The sequence below is a fragment of the Ambystoma mexicanum genome, chromosome 8, assembly GCF_040938575.1.
Source record: "Ambystoma mexicanum isolate Mex_15411 chromosome 8, UKY_AmexF1_1, whole genome shotgun sequence".
NCBI classification, from domain to species: domain Eukaryota; kingdom Metazoa; phylum Chordata; class Amphibia; order Caudata; family Ambystomatidae; genus Ambystoma; species Ambystoma mexicanum.
The window spans coordinates 344,060,872-344,080,877 of NC_090929.1; the positions used below are offsets into that span (position 1 = coordinate 344,060,872).

General features: G+C 44.8%; 1 protein-coding gene across 3 annotated transcripts in view; it reads right to left on the reverse strand.

Moving 5' to 3' along the window:
- Positions 1–20,006, reverse strand: part of NSMF (NMDA receptor synaptonuclear signaling and neuronal migration factor) — a 323,292-nt gene that overhangs the window by 96,879 nt on the left and 206,407 nt on the right. For all 3 annotated transcript variants that reach the window (XM_069609794.1, XM_069609796.1, XM_069609795.1), the window contains one exon: positions 14,136–14,206. In XM_069609794.1, the coding sequence (XP_069465895.1) occupies positions 14,136–14,206 (71 nt within the window). The remainder of the gene's footprint in view (positions 1–14,135; positions 14,207–20,006) is intronic.

Consider the following 20,006-nt stretch of genomic DNA (forward strand, 5'->3'; position numbering starts at 1 on the left):
CTCTTTACACTGGTAGTGCTAGCTCCAAGAGCAGGGCGTTACAGTAATCCAGCCTTGGCAAGATGACTGCACGAGCGATAGTAGCCACGTTTGCCTCTGTTAGGAAAGGTTGAATGTTCCTAATGAGGCAGAGGTAGTGGTTAACATTTTTGCTGATCATTTTGACATGTTCATCCAAGTTTAAGTAGGCTTCGAGAGTGACTCTGAGGGTTTTTACCTTAGTCTGAACTGGTATCAGGGATTTGTTTATGGTTAAAGCCTCGTAACGAGTGCTAAGCTTGCTCCTGGCCTGTGAGGAGTCGAAGATGAGGAATTCCGTTTCCCCCCCGTTTATACACATCCAATTCTCCACCATCCAAGATTCGACCATCTGTGTATCATCCGCATAGTTGGTGAAATAGATACCCAGGCTCTGAAGTAGGACACAAAGTGGCTGGATATACATATTGAACAAAATGGGTGATAAACTGTCTCCCTGGGGCACGCCGCATGGGATGGTGGTAGGAGGAGAAAGAGCGTCTCCCCAATGTATCCTGGATATACGATTAGTCAGAAAGGATGTGAACCTGTCAATGGCTTCACTAGAGCAATTACCTCTGGTCTGTAATGTTTGAAGGAGGCAATAATGGTCAAGCAAATCAAATGCTGCTGAGAGATCCAGGAGGATGAGCAAACCAGATTTGCCCCATTCTGTGATCCCTAGCATATGGGTCTGTAGGTGTAATAATGCTGTTTCGGTACTGTGGGCAGGCCTAAAACCCGATTGGCTTCAATGCAAGATATTGTTGAACTCGACATAGATTTGTAACTGCGATGTGGCTATTTTGTTCAGTATCTTAAGAAGGAAGTGGCAGTTCGTTATGGGCCTCATCTCTGGGATCATGGCCTGTTTTTTTGGTAATGGGGTAACCGTAACTGCTTTTATAGGAGTAGGGATCTGTTTATCTCGAAAAGAGGAATTAACAAATCGTGTTAGAAAGGGGGCAAAGATGGTACTATGCTCTAGAATAAGTTTAGGGGGTAAGAGATTTTCCACACAGGAGGTGGGTTTCATACCCTGTTGTTGGTCCTGTGTATAGTAATCACCCTGGTCCCCTTGATAGGGTTACTGGCCCTGTGCTCCCAAATTCTGCTGCATCCCCCTGCTCCTACATACTCTTTAAATGTGCCCTAAATGTCCACATGTCCAACACTGCGGTGGCTACCTCCCTTACCTTTGGAAACCCCCTGAAAAATCCCCTGGGCCTTGCTGCATCTGCTGCCCATATCCCTGAAACCCTCCTGGAAAGCCCCCTTGGTTATGATGCATCTATGGTCCGAACACGCGCCCTCTTTGTTGACCCCCTCTTCCTTGGAAACCTTGCTGCGCGAACCCCCGCCCCATGAACCCTCTTCCTGTGGATGGTGCGAACTGCTGTGGTTGTTGCTGCTGCTGTTTTTCCTGTGGGGTGGGGCAGGTTAGTATCGCCCCTTCCATCACATACTTCGATAGTTTTTTCTGCACCAATTTCGCTTTGTCTCTCTTCCTGTCCTCCGCCTTTTTCTTGAGCTTTTCCTGCCACAGTCTACAATGGTGAACTATCGTGAGCTGTATCTCTGGCCACCCCCTTGCTTCCATTCCTACCAATTTCCTTAGACTTTTCTGGACAGACTCTGGCAGCCCCTGTACTAGTATGTGATAGAATATTGCTTCTGTTTTGTCCCATGGCTCTCGAGTTTCAAGGCACCAAAGCTCTTGAATCTCCTGAATGTACTGCACGGGGTCTTTGCCTTGCAAATGGTGAACCATCGTGTGCTGTGTTTTGTGTCTTCACCCCCGGGAACCCTGCCCTCTTCCATACATCATCAGCTGCATCCCCTAAGATCACCACTAGGAGTTCCTTTTTACGTCCCCCACAGTTAGCCTATTTCCCGCTGTCATCTTTTCCATTTCATAAATCCACTTCCCAGCCCCTGCTCTCAACGAGGGCAGTCTACATTTCACCTTCTCCTTGTCTGCGTGTTTCCATGGTATATACTGGGGTTGTACTCCTCCTCTCTCTCTTATAAGGGCATTTGTGTGAACCCCTCCTTCTCCTCATGCATTCTTCTAGTCAGTTTGACCTGCCTGTCCCCTCTCTCGCTTTCAATGCCTGCACATACATCTATCGGTTCTAATGTGGGTACCTGGATACTATCATCATATCTCCTTATTAACCTTCCCCTTGAACAGGGTAGGGCTGTTCCCCCTTCCTTCGTCCTTGAACAGGCTAGGGCTGTTCCCCCTTCCTTCGTCCGTGGATATTTCTAAGTCTATCAGCATATGTGGTGGCGTCATCTAGGGTGTGCAAGTTGCCCGCCGGTCATGCCTGTTCGTCTGGGCTGGCCGCTCTCACTCCTTCCGTGTGCGTGCTGTACTCCCATGTCAACCGCATGTCTGCTCCTGTCCCCGTGGACTGGGGTCTATATTGCCCCCCCAGTTCCCACTGTTCCTTCGTTCTTTGTTGTTGCACCTTGTGTCCATGTCACTATAAAAATCATCTGCAAAACTCACGTCTCCTCAATGTCAAATCCGTGTTAGGTTTCAAGCTAAGGTCAATGTCCCTCAAGTCGTACCTACCCGCCCAGTCGCCTAGGCCTGCTCCGTCCCTCTCTGCTGTGCTCCTACCCCGTGAGCTTGTGCTATCTGGTTCTGTCCGTCTGTCCTCCTCCAGTCTGTCTGTTCCCCTGTCTATGGCTCCTTGTTTGTTTGTTTGTTTGTTTTATTCACTTTTTATGCGCGCCAGACCCAGGGGTAGCAGGGCGCAGTGGCAAGGAAATGCAAAACTTATATGGTTACAACATAGCATGATGTGCAGTATACGATACAATAAGGTCTCTAGAACACAAATAATTACAAAATATACAATGTTCAAATAAGGTCAATCAGAGTTGCAATTGTGTAGAGTAAAAAGTTAATGCGAGTAATTACAGTAGGAGGTAGGTGACGCAGGTCAGCTAAGGTCAGTAGTGGTGAGGAGTTGAATGACATTTTTTCTGAAATGAAGGTAGGGCAAGTCCACTCTCAAGTCTTGTGGCAGTGAGTTCCAAGTTTTTGCAGCCTTTACAGAGAAGCTATTTCCTCCGATCGTGGTGAGTCTAAAGTTCGGTATTGTCAAACAGTTAGAATTGACAGCTCTAGTCGGTCTGAGAGATGTTCTCCTGTGGAATTCGTCAATCAGGTATCTAGGGGCAGAGTTATTAAGGGCTTTGTGGGTCAGGGATAAAATCTTAAGTTTAATTTTGTTGTCCGTGGTCAACCAGTTATGATGGCGTCTGGCGGAGGAGATATGGGATCTTTTGTTTATGCCTAGTGCAGCTCTCAGGGCATTATTTTGTAGTATTTGTAGTCTTTGAATGATTGTTTTATTAGCTCCAGAATATAGTCCATTACAGTAATCAATTCTGGAGAGTATTAAGGCTCTAGCCATGATTAAGCAACTCTTATTGGAGAGGAATGGTTTACCGGCTCTTATCAGTTTGCACGTGTAAGCCGTGGAGGAGGCAAGGGATTTTAGCTGTTTATCAAGTGATAGAGTAGAATCAAGATAGAATCCCAAGGTTTTTACATCCTTGGACACTTGGATGATATTCCCATCTATGTTGAATGAAGAGAATTCCTGGCCTAGTTTTTTGATATTAGCTTGGGTGCCCAGGATAATCAGCTCTGTCTTATCATCGTTCAGACAGAGGCCATGAGTGTCGATCCATGCCTGGATGATAAAATATACCTTGTTCACCAATTCCGTGTCTTTCGCATGATCCCCAGAAAGCGGGAGGAGGATCTGTGTATCATCTGCATAGTTAGTGTAGGTGATACCGAGATGGTCCAAATCATCAAACAAGGGCTTGGTGAAGATATTGTATAGAGTTGGGGAGACACAAGAGCCCTGGGGGACACGGCATGAGATGGGGGTGGGATCTGCCGCTGCCGAGGGGGAGAAGACTCTCATCGTTCTTTTACTCAGGAATGACTCAATCCATCTGATGGCTTCCGGGGAGAAATGGGCGGCGGAATCCAGGTGACTACAGAGGACTTTATGATCCACCAAATCAAAGGCAGCTGAGAGGTCCAGGAGTAGCAAGAGTACTGTTCTCCCTTTGTCTCTCAGCTCGTCGATTTGGGATTTCAAATCAATGAGGGCAGTTTCTGTGCCATGTAGGGGACAGAAGCCTGATGGTATCATGGAAACCTAAATTAAAGTCCCCAAGGAGGATTAGTTGAGAACAAGGTTTGAGGTTATTAGTGAGTAGGTTATGGAGATCCTCTTCAAAGGTGCCTAGGGGGCCTGGAGGTCTGTATAAAAGGTGAATGGTGAGTGATTGATTATTATTTATCTGGAGTTTAGCAGATAGGGTCTTGCAAGATTGAGTCGATTAGGTAGGTACTAGTCTGAGTGAGAGGCTCGTTTTAGAGATTATGGCGATGCCGCCACCTCTTGCACCTTCTCGGTCGTGTCTGACTATCGTGTAGCCATCCGGGATGGCTAGCATGAGCGAAGGTCCTGCGGCATTGTGTAGCCAAGTCTCCGTGATTGCGAGAAAGTCGAGATTGCCTTCTGGGATTAGGTCGGCAATGTCTAGGGCATGGGCGACAAGCGATCTCACGTTAAGGAGTGCTCCAACGATGGGAGGGGTCTTGGTGACCTCTGTGGCTTGGAGGGATAGAGTAGTGGATGTATTGGGTATCTTAGGCTTGTTATTCTGAATTGGGCAAATATTGGGGTTTGGTGTAGGGGGTTGTAAAGGTAGCCTGGTATAACAAGGTTTACAAACCTGCTGAAGGTTGGTTTTGATGTTGGTAGGGGGAAGAGACCTGCGGAGTGGTTCATGCAATTTGGTTAGTCTGGCACGAAGTCTAAGGTTTCTGCTAAGTGTATCACATGGGCGCGATACAGTGGTGGCTGTCTCAAGGGACCCGTGGCTAGGATGTAAATATTGGCCAGGTAAGTTACTGTTCAGGTGTATTACGGGCGTCAAAGGAGGCAGAGTGTGAGGTAGATTAGCATCTAGCATGATGAGTGAGTGTAGGATAGTCCTCAGTAGGACTGTGTAAATAACTGGTAGATACATAGTTATATAAGGTGGCCTATCTAGAATAACACATAGGTAGTCGGTGGGAACCGTTGGCAACGCGATTTATCAAAGTTCCAAGAGCACAGTGTGTGCTGGGGCAGGGTGTGAATGAGTGGAATAATTAGCTGCAGAGGTTGCCTAAATACAAAGCACAATATATGCTGGGAATACCTGCATGTAGGAGCAATTTGGCAGCAAGAATCACCTAAATGCGAAACACAATATATGCTAGAGGTATCAACATGTAGGAGCAATTTGGCAGCAAGAATCACCTAAATGCGGAACACAATATATGCTAGAAATATCAACATGTAGGAGCAGTTTGGCAACAGGGTTTACCTAGGCGGAGGATGCAATGTATACTGTTAATGCAATCTATCCTTTCTCTGCTGTTTGCGCAGGGGTGCATTAAAATATGACATGAATAGGCAAGGTTGGGTCTCTAAGTAGAGAGCTTTGTTTACGATGACCATAGGTTGGGTATCTAACACAACATAGTTGTAGGTGAGACTCGATGAGGGGCCGGTGCTGTAACGAGTGGTTAGGAACTGCGCATGTGAGATACAACAGTACAGCATAGGAGCAGTAATCGAGTATACCTTCAGTTGCGGATATGTTTGGTAACGTTAAAGAGCATACATTTAATATTACTTTACTCAGTGAGTCAGCATGTCACAGAGGAAATGGCTAAGCCGGGCAGATAGCACCTTGGCAGTGTCAGAATTGTCTCTGGGGGCAACTGGAACCAGATGGCGTTGCCTTAGTGGAGCTTGATGAAGGTAAAGTTATATTGATCTATGAGCAGGAATAGGTAAGTCACCACGGGTGCTCTAGCAAACAGGTGAGCTAGATAATGGCTGCCTGCACCGGAGCTTAGGGGGGTGGCCACGCCACGCTCTCAGTAGCGAACAGGAGCTGAACAAGCCTTTTCTCCATGGCCTTCGCTCCCAGTGGCCGGCTTCTGCCTGCCGGTATGGCCCCCTGGGATATGAGAGGCTCCGTTGCCTAGCAGCAAAGGGACAGCCTCGTTTTCGTACTGGACTTGCCGTCGGCCATCTTCTCGTCAGGCATACGTCGGTGCAGCTGATCAGAACAACTGATGGGGTGCGAACGGACCGCAGCTGCAGCGGGGCTCGCCTCACCTCTGTAGGGGGGGTGCCCACTGTAGGAAGGCTGGGCCTCAAAGAGATGGATGGAGGCGAAGGGGGCTCCTCCATAGCTGATGCAGGGATTCCGATGCCGAGCAGAGCCCCGATGAGGATCCTCAGCTAGGGGAGGGGCTCTGACTCGAATGGGGGAAACAGGAGCTGAACAAGCCTTTTCTCTGTGGCCTTTGCTCCAAGTGGCCGGCTTCCACCTGCCGGTATGGCCCCCTGGGATATGAGAGGCTCCTGTTGCCTAGCAGCAAAGGGACAGCCTCGTTTTCGTACTGGACTTGCCGTTGGCCATCTTCTCGTCAGGCATACGTCGGTGCAGCTGATCAGAACAGCGATGGGGGTGCGAACGGACCCCAGCTGCAGCGGGGCTCGCCTCACCTCTGTAGGGGGGCGCCCACTGTAGGCAGGCTGGGCCTCAAAGAGATGGATGGAGGCGAAGGGGACTCCTCCTTAGCTGATGCAGGGATTCCGATGCCGAGCAGAGCCCCGATGAGGATCCTCAGCTAGGGGAGGGGCTCCTGCCCACTCGAGGGCTCCGACTCAAAGTGTCTTTACCGCCCCTTATTGCTCACTCGTCCTCCTCCCTGCGCGTTTGTTCCCTTGTCAGTCTATCCAACTGTAACTTCCTCTGTTTCCTCTCAGCCAAGCTGTGTTTTTCCCAATCTGCTACTTCCCTTCGCCTCTCGACCTCATCCACTTCCCTTGTCTTTCTGTCCCGCTGCTCCTGTTCCGCTCTTTTCCTTTCTTTGAGGTCCCTTTAAATCCTCTCCTCTCTCTCTCCCTTTCCATGCGCTCCTTCTCCTCCTCCTTCCTTCGTTCCCTATCCTCCCTCTCCAACTTCTCTTCTCGTCTCCCTGTCTTCTCGTTCTAATCTCTCCTCCCGTTCCCTTTACCTCCTGTCTGTCTTATCCATTATCTCTGCCCAGTCTGATGCTTTGCTGCTTCCCTTCAGACCCTCCATTGCATTAGTCGCCCCTTCTTCCTCTCCATCTGTTTTCCGTTCAAGCTTCAAAAGTATCTGCCGTCCTATCCACTACTTCGTGGCTATGCTCCCGAGGCCATCCTTCGCGCCATTCTGTCCTCCACTGCTTGTCTCTCTGTCACTAGCTGGCTGCCCTGTGCCTTTTGGCCCGTCCTACTTCATATATGGTGGTGGCTTACATGTAAGATTTGAGTACCCCTCTGCTGTCCTTAATTCTCGTATGGGGTACACCCCTTGCTCATCGTCTGTGTCTTTGGAAGCTATACTCGGAGGGACCTGGGGAGGAGTGGAGGGATGAGCCCATGGCTCCTTCACCTCCTGCTGGCTCAGCATCCACTGACGCCTCGCTGCATCCCCCTTCGCCCTCCTGAAACATTCGCCATAACTCGAATATGGCCATGCGCTTTGATAACTTTTTCCCCTCTTAGGTACCCTGTATGTGTGTCACTAGTGATTGCTGCACGTCTTTGGACAAACCTCTGCATGATGGCCACGGTTTAGTTAACTTTCCCTCTGTACCTCTGGACCATTCAATGCTTTATTTACAAATCTTTTCCCTTCAAGGTGGGAGTGTCTTACACAAGTGCTGAAGGGGGGTGTGTCCCCTGCATTTCCCTTGATACATGTTTCGTGCCTTTACCTGACCTCAAGTCGAGGGCTTCGACAATCCGCTGTTCAGGGAGAAAGGTGCAATATAATGGCAATAATTTTCTGTTTCTACGAGACTCTCTGGCTCTGCAACTTATCAGGCATGCTCCACGCACCGCCCCTTCTTCATAACCACTGCCCCCTCGGGCACACCGACAATCTTGTGCATGCACCTTCCGCGCACCGTCACTAATTCACCTCGTCTGCCAATTGCCAATTTTCCAATATTAGCTCCTCACCGTCTCATGCGCTCTGTGTCCTACATGCAAACCTATGGGTGACATCACCAGTTTACCAAACAATGTAGTGGTAAGAACAATCAAATACTGCATGCACACTGTAATAGCCTGTTACTCCCAAAGACACAAAAACACCACAGCTGTCTTCCTGCCTCCAGGCAGAGTATACCAATATTCTCTTCAAACTGTCCCCGCTGTGTCGCATAGCGTGCAAAACGGCACCCTACAGGAGACTTAACCAGTCAACTCACCTTCCACAATCTAGGGCAGCTCCCTTGCTATCCCTTACAGGGATAATGTCATCTATGACCCGAGCTAAAACACCCAACCCACAGGAAATCCACTTATTTACATACTTCTGCCAACCGCGCCCTCGAGTCAATAGGCTAGGTTATTCACCAGAAACGTTTACCTATAGAAAACAGACAGCTACCTCCGCTCCTGTCCCTGCTAACTTTGACAAAGCTAAACAATACTTTGACAATACTCGATGATACTAAACAATACTCAACAATATTCAATACCCTCCCTCGCACCCACATTGGGTCAATACTTACACTCTGCTGGCGCTGCTTGGCTGCCGACTCCCCCAGAAGGTGCTCCCTTTCCCATCCTGGTCTGCCTGAACTCCTTGCTGACTTCGAACTCCTGATGGCCTTTCCAAAGGCACGGTTTTCCCATCTTCTCGAAATATGCGAGGGTCCTGCAGCCGTTCAGGTTCTGCGGTGGAGGAGAGGACCTGGTGCCGGGCTGGTGCAGCCAACCATCCACTCTGCTACCAACTTGTTTGGGAAAACTCCCAGGTATGACAGAGGGATACTGGAAGTTAGCAGACTTGGAGGGCCCAACACCCTACCCAGGATACACAGAGGACTCAGTCAACAGCAAGTTCAAACTGTGGTTTATTACAGACAAAACCAACAGGGATCAGCACAGGAACAGATACTTATTTATGCACATCTCGCTCTTCCTCAGCTCGAATGCCGGTTTTACCCTCAAATGGGATCAGCACTTTGCCACAACCTGGGCCCTTCTCCAGAAAACCTATCAGGCCAGGTGATTGGGTACTGGGTATTCTATAACCTATACAGGACACTATAGATGTTACTCTACTGGTTCTTCCATGTCAGGTGGCTGGCCTGTTCCATCCCCAATTCACTATCTATAACACTGTTGCAGTGTTGTAGGCTTACCATTGGTTCTCGCCTGTTGCTACCCAGCACCAGGGTACTAAACTGTGATTGCCTAGAGCTGACGTCCCCAGGTCTGGAACCCAAAATGGTTCTCAGCTCACGGTGTACCTTTTCAAGGTGATGAGACTGACTACATGTCTGTATTGTAACTTGTGTACACCACCTTTGCCTTATGAGAATATTCTCGTGTTCGGCGGAACACTTTTTGCATACTTGTTTCAGTTTGTGTCTGTATGCCTGAGACCGGCTCTCCTTTCCCACCGCCAATCACTGTCCATTGTCTACTTCGGCCGTACCACATGCTTGGAGACCACAAATTTGAGTTCTGCAGCTCTGAATTATGAGGATGTATTCGTATTTGCTGCAGCTGGTTCCTTTCTTGTCTGGAGATTGGAATGTCATCCGTATCTCTTGACCTTGGCTGCAGGTCCTGTCTCACACGCCTTGCTCTCTGTCCAGCCTGAATCAGCTCAGATCGTCCTTTGCTCAGTGGTCTGAGGCCTCCTGTAATTTTTCTAAACCTTAAAATGCGGTTTCTACAGTGTCCATGCTATACTACATTCCTTATAGGTTAGTCAGACTTGGCTTTGTCAGGTCCCATAGGTGCTCTGGCAGTTCCATAGGGTTATTCGGGTTTAAGCATCTGCAAGCTGTGCTCAGGATCTCTTGTGCCTTGCGGTTTCTGCGATGCTGCACTTGGATAATGGCAAAAATAATAAAAGCAATGACAGTATGTATATGTATCTGTCCTATAACTATAGAACTGTACACTTGGGTTCTTCATGTATTCGAGTGCGTGTTTGTGTCCTGAAGTGCGGATGGCATGTGTGCTTCATGTCTAACGCTGCTATATCGTGGTGTCTCTAACAATGTCAGCAACATGGCTTCTTGGTGCTTTAGTCCAGGCTGTCCATATAGGTGTATCTGACCATGGCCTGCGGCTCTTCATCCCCACATGGATAGATCAGTACCGCACCTGGTCTTTAAGGCTGGTTGATGTCTCTCAACGCATTTGTCAATCATAGGTACACTTGGGATTCGTCCAAAACAGAAGGGATGATTGCAGTGTTTCCTGGCTTTTCATCTTGTAATGAATTTAGTGGGAGGGGGGTGGTGGCAGGATCCAGACTCCCTCTTCAGCATGTAAATATTGAGAGATTTACAGAAATGCAGAGATAAAGTTAAGAAAAAGCAAAAGACATAATGATGTAGTAGACAGAGGAATCCAAAGAAAATTAACAATCTAGGCTGAGAGTTAAACCTGACTTGCTCTTTCTTAAAAAAAGAGCAAGAGTTTACTTGCAGTTTAACCTTCTAATGTTGCAGTAAAATGTTGATTGGGACAAACTAAGGAGCGACTTGTTAGTGCAGTGTTACGTTACAGACAAATTAGAATGTTACTTGCAAGAAATTAATCTCCTCCAGAAAATGTCTGATCACCAGGTTGGGTCGGACCTTAGTTGCTCAACAGAAGGCTGGGATGAGAGCAATGGAGGACCCAGGGCAACTGATAAAGTACAAGTTCTGACCAGTGGTGTAAGCGGAAACAAAGAACTAGTGGTTTTCTGGCTGCATCTACAAAAGAGGGAGTGGAATGGCAGAGGAAGGGCAGGGCAGTGCTTGACCTTTGGTTTGCCGTCTTATTTGGCTCTTGTTGCATTGGTGCTTCAGTAGACTGTGCCTTAAATAATACAAAAGGACCACTAGATTCCTCCTAGACCAAAATATCCAAACAATTTCTTAAGAAATCTTTGATCTAACTGTGCATGGACAATAAACAAGGTACTATTTGACACACATATCTTGTTAGAGCTTGCTTATTATTGTTATATTTGAACCATCCTATATACTAAAATATGCAACTACAAACATGGCTTAAACATATTGTGATTGGAAATAAATTATTAACAGGGTTATAAACAGTGTCAGTAGGTAAAAATGCCATTTACCTATATGCATAATTGAGGAAATCAATCCAGCTGTGATAAGTGAAGCTTTAATTTTACTTTTTGTTATAACGGTATACATTTCTCTTAATGAATAATTGTATTTCTAAATAAGGGTAACTCAGCAAAATAGAAATTCAATACTGTTGGATAGCCCATACCCGTATCTCACGTTCGAAACACTTTTTAGTTGCCAGTAAACATCTGGATGCAGTCGCTTCAACTGAAGAACATGAACCGAAGTAAAAGTGAGGTAAAGTAAAGCCAAGGAGTAGAGTAGGGTGTGCCTCATTACATGGAGCCACCTGGAAAATCTACACTTTTTTGTGATGCTCCTCTTCTCCTTCACCCCCTAGGTCCTTGGCTTCCTGGTGAGTCACTCCCCTTGGATCTTTCGCCACTCTGGCCCTTGGCTACTCTTGTCACTCGCTCCTGTGGTCCGTGGATCCATGGTGAGTGACTCTCTGATGGTTCTTAGTTTCTTTATGAGTACCTCCTTTGGGTCATTGCTCCTCTGGCCTTTGGCTCCCTGGTGAGTTGCTGGCGAAAACAAACAGAAACAAAATGCTTTCCTTTTCTGTGTGTTGTTGCTTCCTATATTGCCCTTTAAAACACCCAAATTTCCACACTTGCATGGTGTTTCCCAGCAACATATTTCTACAAAGCCATAAACACATCTCGACACAGAACTCCTCCACAAAAACAACGCAGGTTATAGAATGGAATGCACACCACCCAAAGCATGGGTCTGTCCTAAACTTCCATAAAAGCCACATTTACCAACCACAGATACACCAACACAACCATCCACACTCCTCAAACACCAGATATCAGTCAACCATCCAATGTACCTTAGCAACCAGAGGTCACATTAACCACTGTACCAGAAAGCTAACAAAGTATAGAATTATACCAGTAAGATGGTTCATAATGTTGAGCGCTCGCTCTTGAGGCTTGCGTGTGATCTTCAGATCAGAAGTTCAAATGCTGGCAAGGCCAGCTCAGCCTTTCATCTGTCCAAGGTTGAAAAATGAATACAAACTTTGGTTGGGTAATAATATTTGTATGTAAAAATGTTCAGTGCTTTGTTGAAAGTGCAATATAAATAATAAAAAGCTATTATATCAAATTTACAACCCACAGATGGTTCTATCCTTTCAGAACTGCACACATCAACACTAAAACAAAGCAATCCTGTACTGCTGCTACATTACTCTCCTACCCCACCTCTTTCAGATGCTGGAGCTTCAAGAAACTATAACAATGGCAGAATGTGTGCTATAGAAGACTCAATAACAGTTCATAGCAAAGAGTTTCACTCATTCTCCTGAGGCGTGGGGGTGGGGGGGTGTGTTCAGTACTCTGGACAGCCTAAGAATCTTCAGTGGCTGGCTGCAGGGGAGGACATTAATATTGCTTCTGCCGCAGCCAGTCCTCTACACTAGATTCTCTGGTGCACTGACTGGCTAACTAAACTATATATCTGCCATGCAAAACAAATGATATGAGACTGAGGAAGGGCCAGTGCAACAATAAAGAAATTCTACATGTCGGCCTCGTGGGCCACTAGCAGAAGAGTATCAGAGGACAGACACAATTTAGACCCTAACATCATCAGTTCTGCCCCAACGTAAGGGAGACTTTTTCAAATAATGCATATTTAACTGGAAAAATATCAGAGCCCTTAGAGTGATTAAATGACATTCAGATTACATTATCTGCACAGGATCACACACTTTGGAAAAACAGTTTTAGGGATGTCAACCTATTCTGCAGTGTAGGCTCTTGACTGCACACTTTCCAAGCTTTACTTGTACACATATTTAAATGTTAGATTTCAAGGCCTCTAACAATGCAATCTTGCACAGTTAACAGTTAACTTGCAAAATATACAAGCTGTGCAGGAAAGTCCTGATAGTGTGCAAATCCTTATAGAAACATTTTAAATCAAAACGATATTGTTGTAGCTTTTTGCCACAGCCTGAATGAAAACTAGAGGTCCCACAATGCAAAATAATGCAAGCCTGAAAAATCTTCTGTTTTACATTCTGTGCTTACAGCACTTTAAGACACACTCAAAAGAACCTGTGTAAAAAGTTCACTTGGGTATAGAGATTCTTTTTCACAAACGTTCAGCATGATGTTATACATGAACATTTGACTATCGCAATAAAAGCAAACCTTTTTGTATGTCAAGTTAGTAGACATCATATATATATATATAAACTAATCTTTGAAAGGGAGCTTTATTGTGTTATTAAAGGTAACTGTCTCGAAAGCAGACACTGGTTTGCTAGATAGATAGAGCTGTAATGTGTTTCAGTTGGAATTGTCCCATCACAGTTCCAATTGCCTGAACATCCACGCATAAGAAAGATGCTGCTGATAACAAAAGAAATGTGTTTCAGAAGTAATTGAGAGATAGTTGATGTGCTGGCTGCTTGGGCAGGAGATGGTGTGTGTATGTTTGTGTGTGTGTCCCATCCTGGCTATGACATGGGTAATAGATGTTGCTTGAAAGTATAAGCGCACATTTGGACAGATATGTGGACAGCCAAAAACAGTACACTGCTCTCTCTTCTCCTTATCTGAGCCAAACAGATATTACATTTAGTTTTGAAAAGGAGAAAGAAAGTACGACCAGCCTGGTTTTCCTGAGCCTTTAAACAGAATGTACTGAATGCAGGGTCACAACATTTTTCAATTTGTGTTAATAATGGGAATCGGGCTAGCCAGCGCACGATTTGGCAAACCCGGTGTTAAAAGATTCAACCAAGAAGAGGTAAAAACAGCAGAGATTGGAAAGGGTCATCACCAACCAGTAAAATTCAAATTCAAATTCAAAATATGGGTTAAAGACGAGCAAGACTACACACCTGACAGAAAATCAGCATCTTCCAAATCTTGCAGCCTTTCCGGTATATATTCAACTTCTTTTCGATTTCCTCTGCAGAAAGAAAGGGATTTGTTACATGCAGGGAACCCAACAGTGGAGGACCGTCTATAAAAGGTATAATCATAACAATTGTATTTAAAAGTCAAGAATCAGGTGAGCAAGAAAAATATTATGAAACCGTTTCTCAACTTTAACGGTCTGGCTATCTCTCGGTCTCTACCCCTTCCTCTGTTAAACTGGTGTTGCTGGCTCTGTTCTCTCTGCCTCTCTGATCAGTGAAGTCAGTTACAACCGGGCTCTCTCTATCAGTATGGTCTCGTTTTCTCTCTCCCTACGCCACTTCCCATCTGTCTTTCAATCTCTCTTTATTTTAGGTACCTCTATCACCCTTTAGCACTCACACCGTGTGTGCCGTTTTACCTATCCCTTTCCCCCTATGTGTGCATTTCCTTCTTTCTCCCTCTGTGTGTATGTGTCGATCTCCGTTCATCTCTCTCCCTCTCATTTCCTCTATATCTCCTGCTCCACCCAACCTGCATCTAGCAATTGAACATACATTTCCTTGGTGCTAAATTCAAAGAAGGAAGAACATTTTGAAAGACAAAGTGGTGTGGATTCCCGGAAAAACAAGCTATTAAAAAAGGAAATTATATCGTTTTAAACATTGCAACTTGGCTTAAAAAAACATATACACAGTTAATTTCTAATGATCACTTCCAGCATATATTGTAATCATATCAAGAATGTTACTACTGTGTTATTGAGCAAAGCCTACTAGAATAACCTTGTTCTTTTTATATTCTTTTGAAATGCCCCTTTCAGAATGGGGATGAGGACAAGTAGCACCAAAGAGGGTTTCTGTCTACTTTGACCAAAACCAAAGTGAAATTTGGGACCAAATGAATGACCATAGATCTTTATATTTGACAAATATATCGGTGATAGAATGGATGTATGCTTGAATCACTAAGCACATGATGCCCACTGGGCCTAGTACTCATTTCATTTTTCAAGAGTCTCCCTAGCATGAAGGTGTTTGGAACCTTGAACCACATGTGCTCATTCAGATAGCATCAGAAGTTGGATTTTAGGATAAAATGACTGAGACATCTGTCACTTTATGGGCACACATGGGATGGTCTCCTTCTCCTTCCTGAGATAATGCTTCCTTGAAGCATGCTGAATTTTAGAAGAGAGGCTCAGCAAGGAAGCCAGATGTCTGTGCATATGGGGCTGTGTGCATGCCGAGACTCCAATGCACATTTATCCTTGGATGAGTATGTAGAGGAGCAGGTGGACAGCTTCTCCATGGTCTCCGCACCCTTAGCACCATCCTATGAGAATGACAGCTGAAGAGCCACAATTGGGAACCCATGCATGAATCCTTGCAATATTCCTGTACCATGTCAAGTATATGAGTGACGATATGCACTCAGGCAACCAATGAGAGTGTATTCACAAGCTGACATAATAGAGGAAAGTTACCAAGAAGGATGCCCTTTTCTGAGCTGTCGAAAAGCAGCCATGAACAGAATGGATGTATGTTAAAACAAAGTCTGACGACCGCCAAAGAATGCCATAAAAAAGACGTAAGAACCTATGCTGAAACGATCTGAAAATACTTAAGAATGACGATGTAAAGCAAACACTAAGAGAAACATATATCCCACGATATATAATCATGAACATAAAGAAGAATGAAGTGACTCACTGGTCAATAACTGTAAATATACTGAAACCCAAGGTAGAAAGAACATATAGAAGCTTGCTTATGAGAGGTATATATTCAATGTTTAGGACGACCATTAGAAGAAGATGGCTGACGGCCTAGGATCTTAAATAGAAAAGATGATAAAGAAGTTGTTTTTTCCTTGGAAAATAGAGGAGCACATTTGCCTAGGACCAAGGATGCTATTTTGGGAGATGAAGGCAAAGTACGAAGGGAGTCCAACGAGCAGACCATGTGCGAAGGACATATTTCTCAACATTAGGATGAAAAATAACATTTACTGATGCCAAGTATTGGACAAATAAAAGTGCATAACGTTTATATGGGATAGAGTGAGCAAGTCTCTAAAAGCCAAGAGGAGCAACTGCAACAAGTATTATTGAATCAAATAGTGTGAATACACTGTCGAAATGGAATGATTTGTGGTCTTGTAACACGTGAGGAAGGGCTCACAGACAAGAGCTATTTGTTAGGCTTGAAGCTAAGATAATGGTTTGCCTACACTCCCATGAATGTTCCGAGACAGTGCAGAGTGGCATGGTCAGCCTTCAAACAGAGGACACTGACATAAGGCCTACTGATGAGAGAGGGCAGACTAATTGGGAAAACAAGGGGAGAGTTGACATATCTCCAAGCACCTGGGTTTCGTTTCTATGTATGTGCTGCTAGCGAGCCGAATATCCAATGTTGGATTTGGGTTGCCAACCAATCAGAAAAGTCTGCCATCCACTTTTACATACCATGTTGCAAAGTATTATTCTGCTGCCATATTCTTGGCTGTAATCAATGTTATATGTATTTAGAAGTCGTTCAGGACATGTCCTATAGACAAGGGACTGCCAATGGGAGATTAATATTAACGCATTCTATATGCATTCATGTTCCCCTAATCCAATCCCACCCCTCGATAAGTTTTTGCAATATGCCACATAGGATGACGTCATAGATGACACATCTAGCATTTTATAAACTAAGTATAATCAAAAAGACATTGTGATCCTGCATGAATCATTGTGATGAATGATGATGCACCCTGCTTTCCTGCATTGAGATAAAAGCAGTATTTTACCATCTTCTTTGAGTCTATCCGGTTATTTGGTCTGAGGCATTTTATTAGTAATTCCATCTAGCACAAAGACACTTTGAGGTGCTAGAGCACATTTATATATAGCATTATTCAACTAGCATGACATTAATTCTCTGATGTTAGAGAAATGTGAGCAGTGTTTAACTCCCTGTTTTCTGTCAGTTCCAACCACACTTACTTCGTAAATGGTGATTACATTTGTATTTACATTCAGAATATATTTTGTCTCATATTATTGGAAAATGATCTCTCTGTGGGAATTCTACTGTTACGTACAATGTGGTCTTGAACTATTATTTTAAGATATGTGGGACTTTAAGTCAAATCAAGGTCAATATCCTTGAAGCAAGAATTGAATGTAATTGATCCCTGTCCAATAGGGAAGATTACTGAAAAATAGGAGAAGAAATGGCTGGAGAAATAAAACAGTGCTTTCCATAAAGGACCGGGAAAAAAAGGGTTCAATGTGTTTTTATATATTTATTTATTTATTTATTTATTTATTTATATATTTTTAGTTTAAAAAAGAAAACAGGGGTTGGGGGGGAATCCCCCCATAAAAAATAAAATCGACCCTTTTTTTCAGTCCTTTTGGTGTTGGAAAAAAAGGCATCCGATCCTTTTGTTTTAGATTCTATCACCTATAACCTTTTTTGACAGATGAATACTTCCCTTGTTTGTGTAGAATTCAGAAATAGTTTGGAGTCACAAAAGTGAATGCATGTGAAAAGTGTGACTCTCTCATAACCCCAGCAAGACACTTCAGGTGTGTCCTTGGACACAGAGGGAATAGGAAGTAAGGTGATCATGATGGGTATAGAGATGAAATACTGACACATCCTAAAGCTACAGAGGACCCTTCTGAGAAAGAGAGCAGTCGAATGAGTGGATGGCAACAGGATCCATCACCTGTAACCACTGGGGTGAGCAACATACAGCCCTTACCAAAGGGGCTTATCATTTTCACACAAAAGATAGCTGCGCCAGGTCCGCCCACCCGAAGGCAGGGTTTGAGGTGTATATATACCTGGTTCATGTTCACCTAGCCTCTGTGCAATTTCAAGTTTTCCCACTATTCTGCCCTCAGACATTTTTCTACATGTGTTGTGTATAAACACATGTTCTTGTTATTAAAGGAAGATTTAACAGGGTGATCAGATCATTATTATACATCCAAATCTACCACTTCTCAAGGCAGAGGATGTGTTATGGTTTATTTTCTTGGGCTAATAAGGGCAATCAATCCACAGCAGTGCCTTGAGAAACATGTGATAGCACCCCAACACAAGGCAAATAGAAGAAGGGAACCAAACAACTGAGGAACTGGCCTGTGAACAGTCATGTGCATAGAATAACAGGAGATTACACAAAAAGATTGTCATCCAGAAATGATTTCATGCCCAGTAATGATTTAACAACTCTTACGAGCACAGCATAAAGAATGTGCCTTTAGTGAAATAAAGCATAACATTGCACTCTTTTCCACAAACACATAGGTTGTCAGTGTCGTTCTTGGTGGGCATGCATGGCCAGATGGGAGCAGTGTGGAGGAGAACAGTCTAGGGCTTGGAAACTGGACATCCATCTCAACAGTAGGCAGGATCCTGGATTTAGGCATGCCCAACACCCACTCATTCTCCTTGGAGACAAACACCAGCTAAAAGAGTGAATGATAAAGAGCAACGTGGGTTTTGCTGTCAACCTGAGATGGCATCCATCTGAAAAATGTACAAATGGATGGCTCATAATGGTGATAGACCACTGCTTCCACGCCATTCCTGGGCTTTCTGTTCACAAATCACTGGTGGCATGTGCGCAAGTCTGGTTTGTTTATTTGTGGTTAACCATGACTGCAGCTGTAAAAAAGTCCACTGTTTGTTACAAGAAACTCCATGACCGGAAAGGTTGTGTTTTGATGACATAGGACCGTCGGGTTCACATTGGGAGTGAAGGAGGTGGAGGGCTGAGGAGGGGCACCAGAGCAATGAAAATAAATTGGGGATAGAGCTCTCATTTGCTGCTCATGTCCAGTCACCACCCCCAAGAGCCAACTTTGCCTAAGTATTCCATTGTGTATGGGCTTTCAGATTGGTGTAAGGATACGTCGTAATTCAGTTCATGTTTTCCTTCCTGGATATGCATGCATCTTGTCCTGCTGTTTCCTTTTCTATTATCCAGTCAACTTGTTTTGCCAGCAGGTCTTGGCACAGGCACAAGTAAACAAAGGAAAACTGTAGCGACCTGTAATTAATGCTAGTTTTTGGAGTCTAAGTCAGAGTCTGTCTCTCATGCATAGTCCTTCACCCCTTCCCCTTCATCCCTACCCCTGCCCCTCATTCCAGCCCTTCCTTTTCCCAGAGTTCTTCTGCCTCAGCTCTCCTCTTCCTTTCACTTCTCAGTCCTACTACTTCTCTGCTGTCCCACTCCTTCTCCTTTCTCTTTCCAGTACTTCCCCTTCTCCTTCATTCCAGTCCTTCTCTTCTAATTTCTGCCAGTCCTTTTTCCACTTCATCCCATTGCTCCCCAAATCCATCCCCCAGTCCTTCTCTACTCTCTGTCCTTTGTAACAGTTTTTCTCATTCACTGCAATTCTTCTACTTCGCCCAAGTCATTCTACTTCATACCAGTCCTGATCGTTCTCCAAGCCCCAGTACTGCACCTTCTTCTTTGTCCCAGCCCTGCTTCTCACCCTTCGTTGAAATTCTTCGTCTTCAACCCAGTCCTTTTTCTTCATCCCAGTCCACCACCATCACCTAAATTCTTTTTGTTCATCCGAGTTCTTCTTCTCCTTTGTCCCAGTCTTCCTCCTTCATCCCAATCCTTTTACTTCATGTTAGTCCTTCATCCCAGTCCTCCTTCTCCTCCTTCATCCCAATCCTTCTTCTTTTTCGACATCTCAGTCCCACATTTTCGTTATCCCAGTTATTCGCATCTGCTCTAGTACTTGCCCTTTATCCCAATCATTCTTATTCCATTCATACCAGTACTTTTACTTCTGCGTTATCCCTGTCACGATCCTTCTACCTATTCCGTCT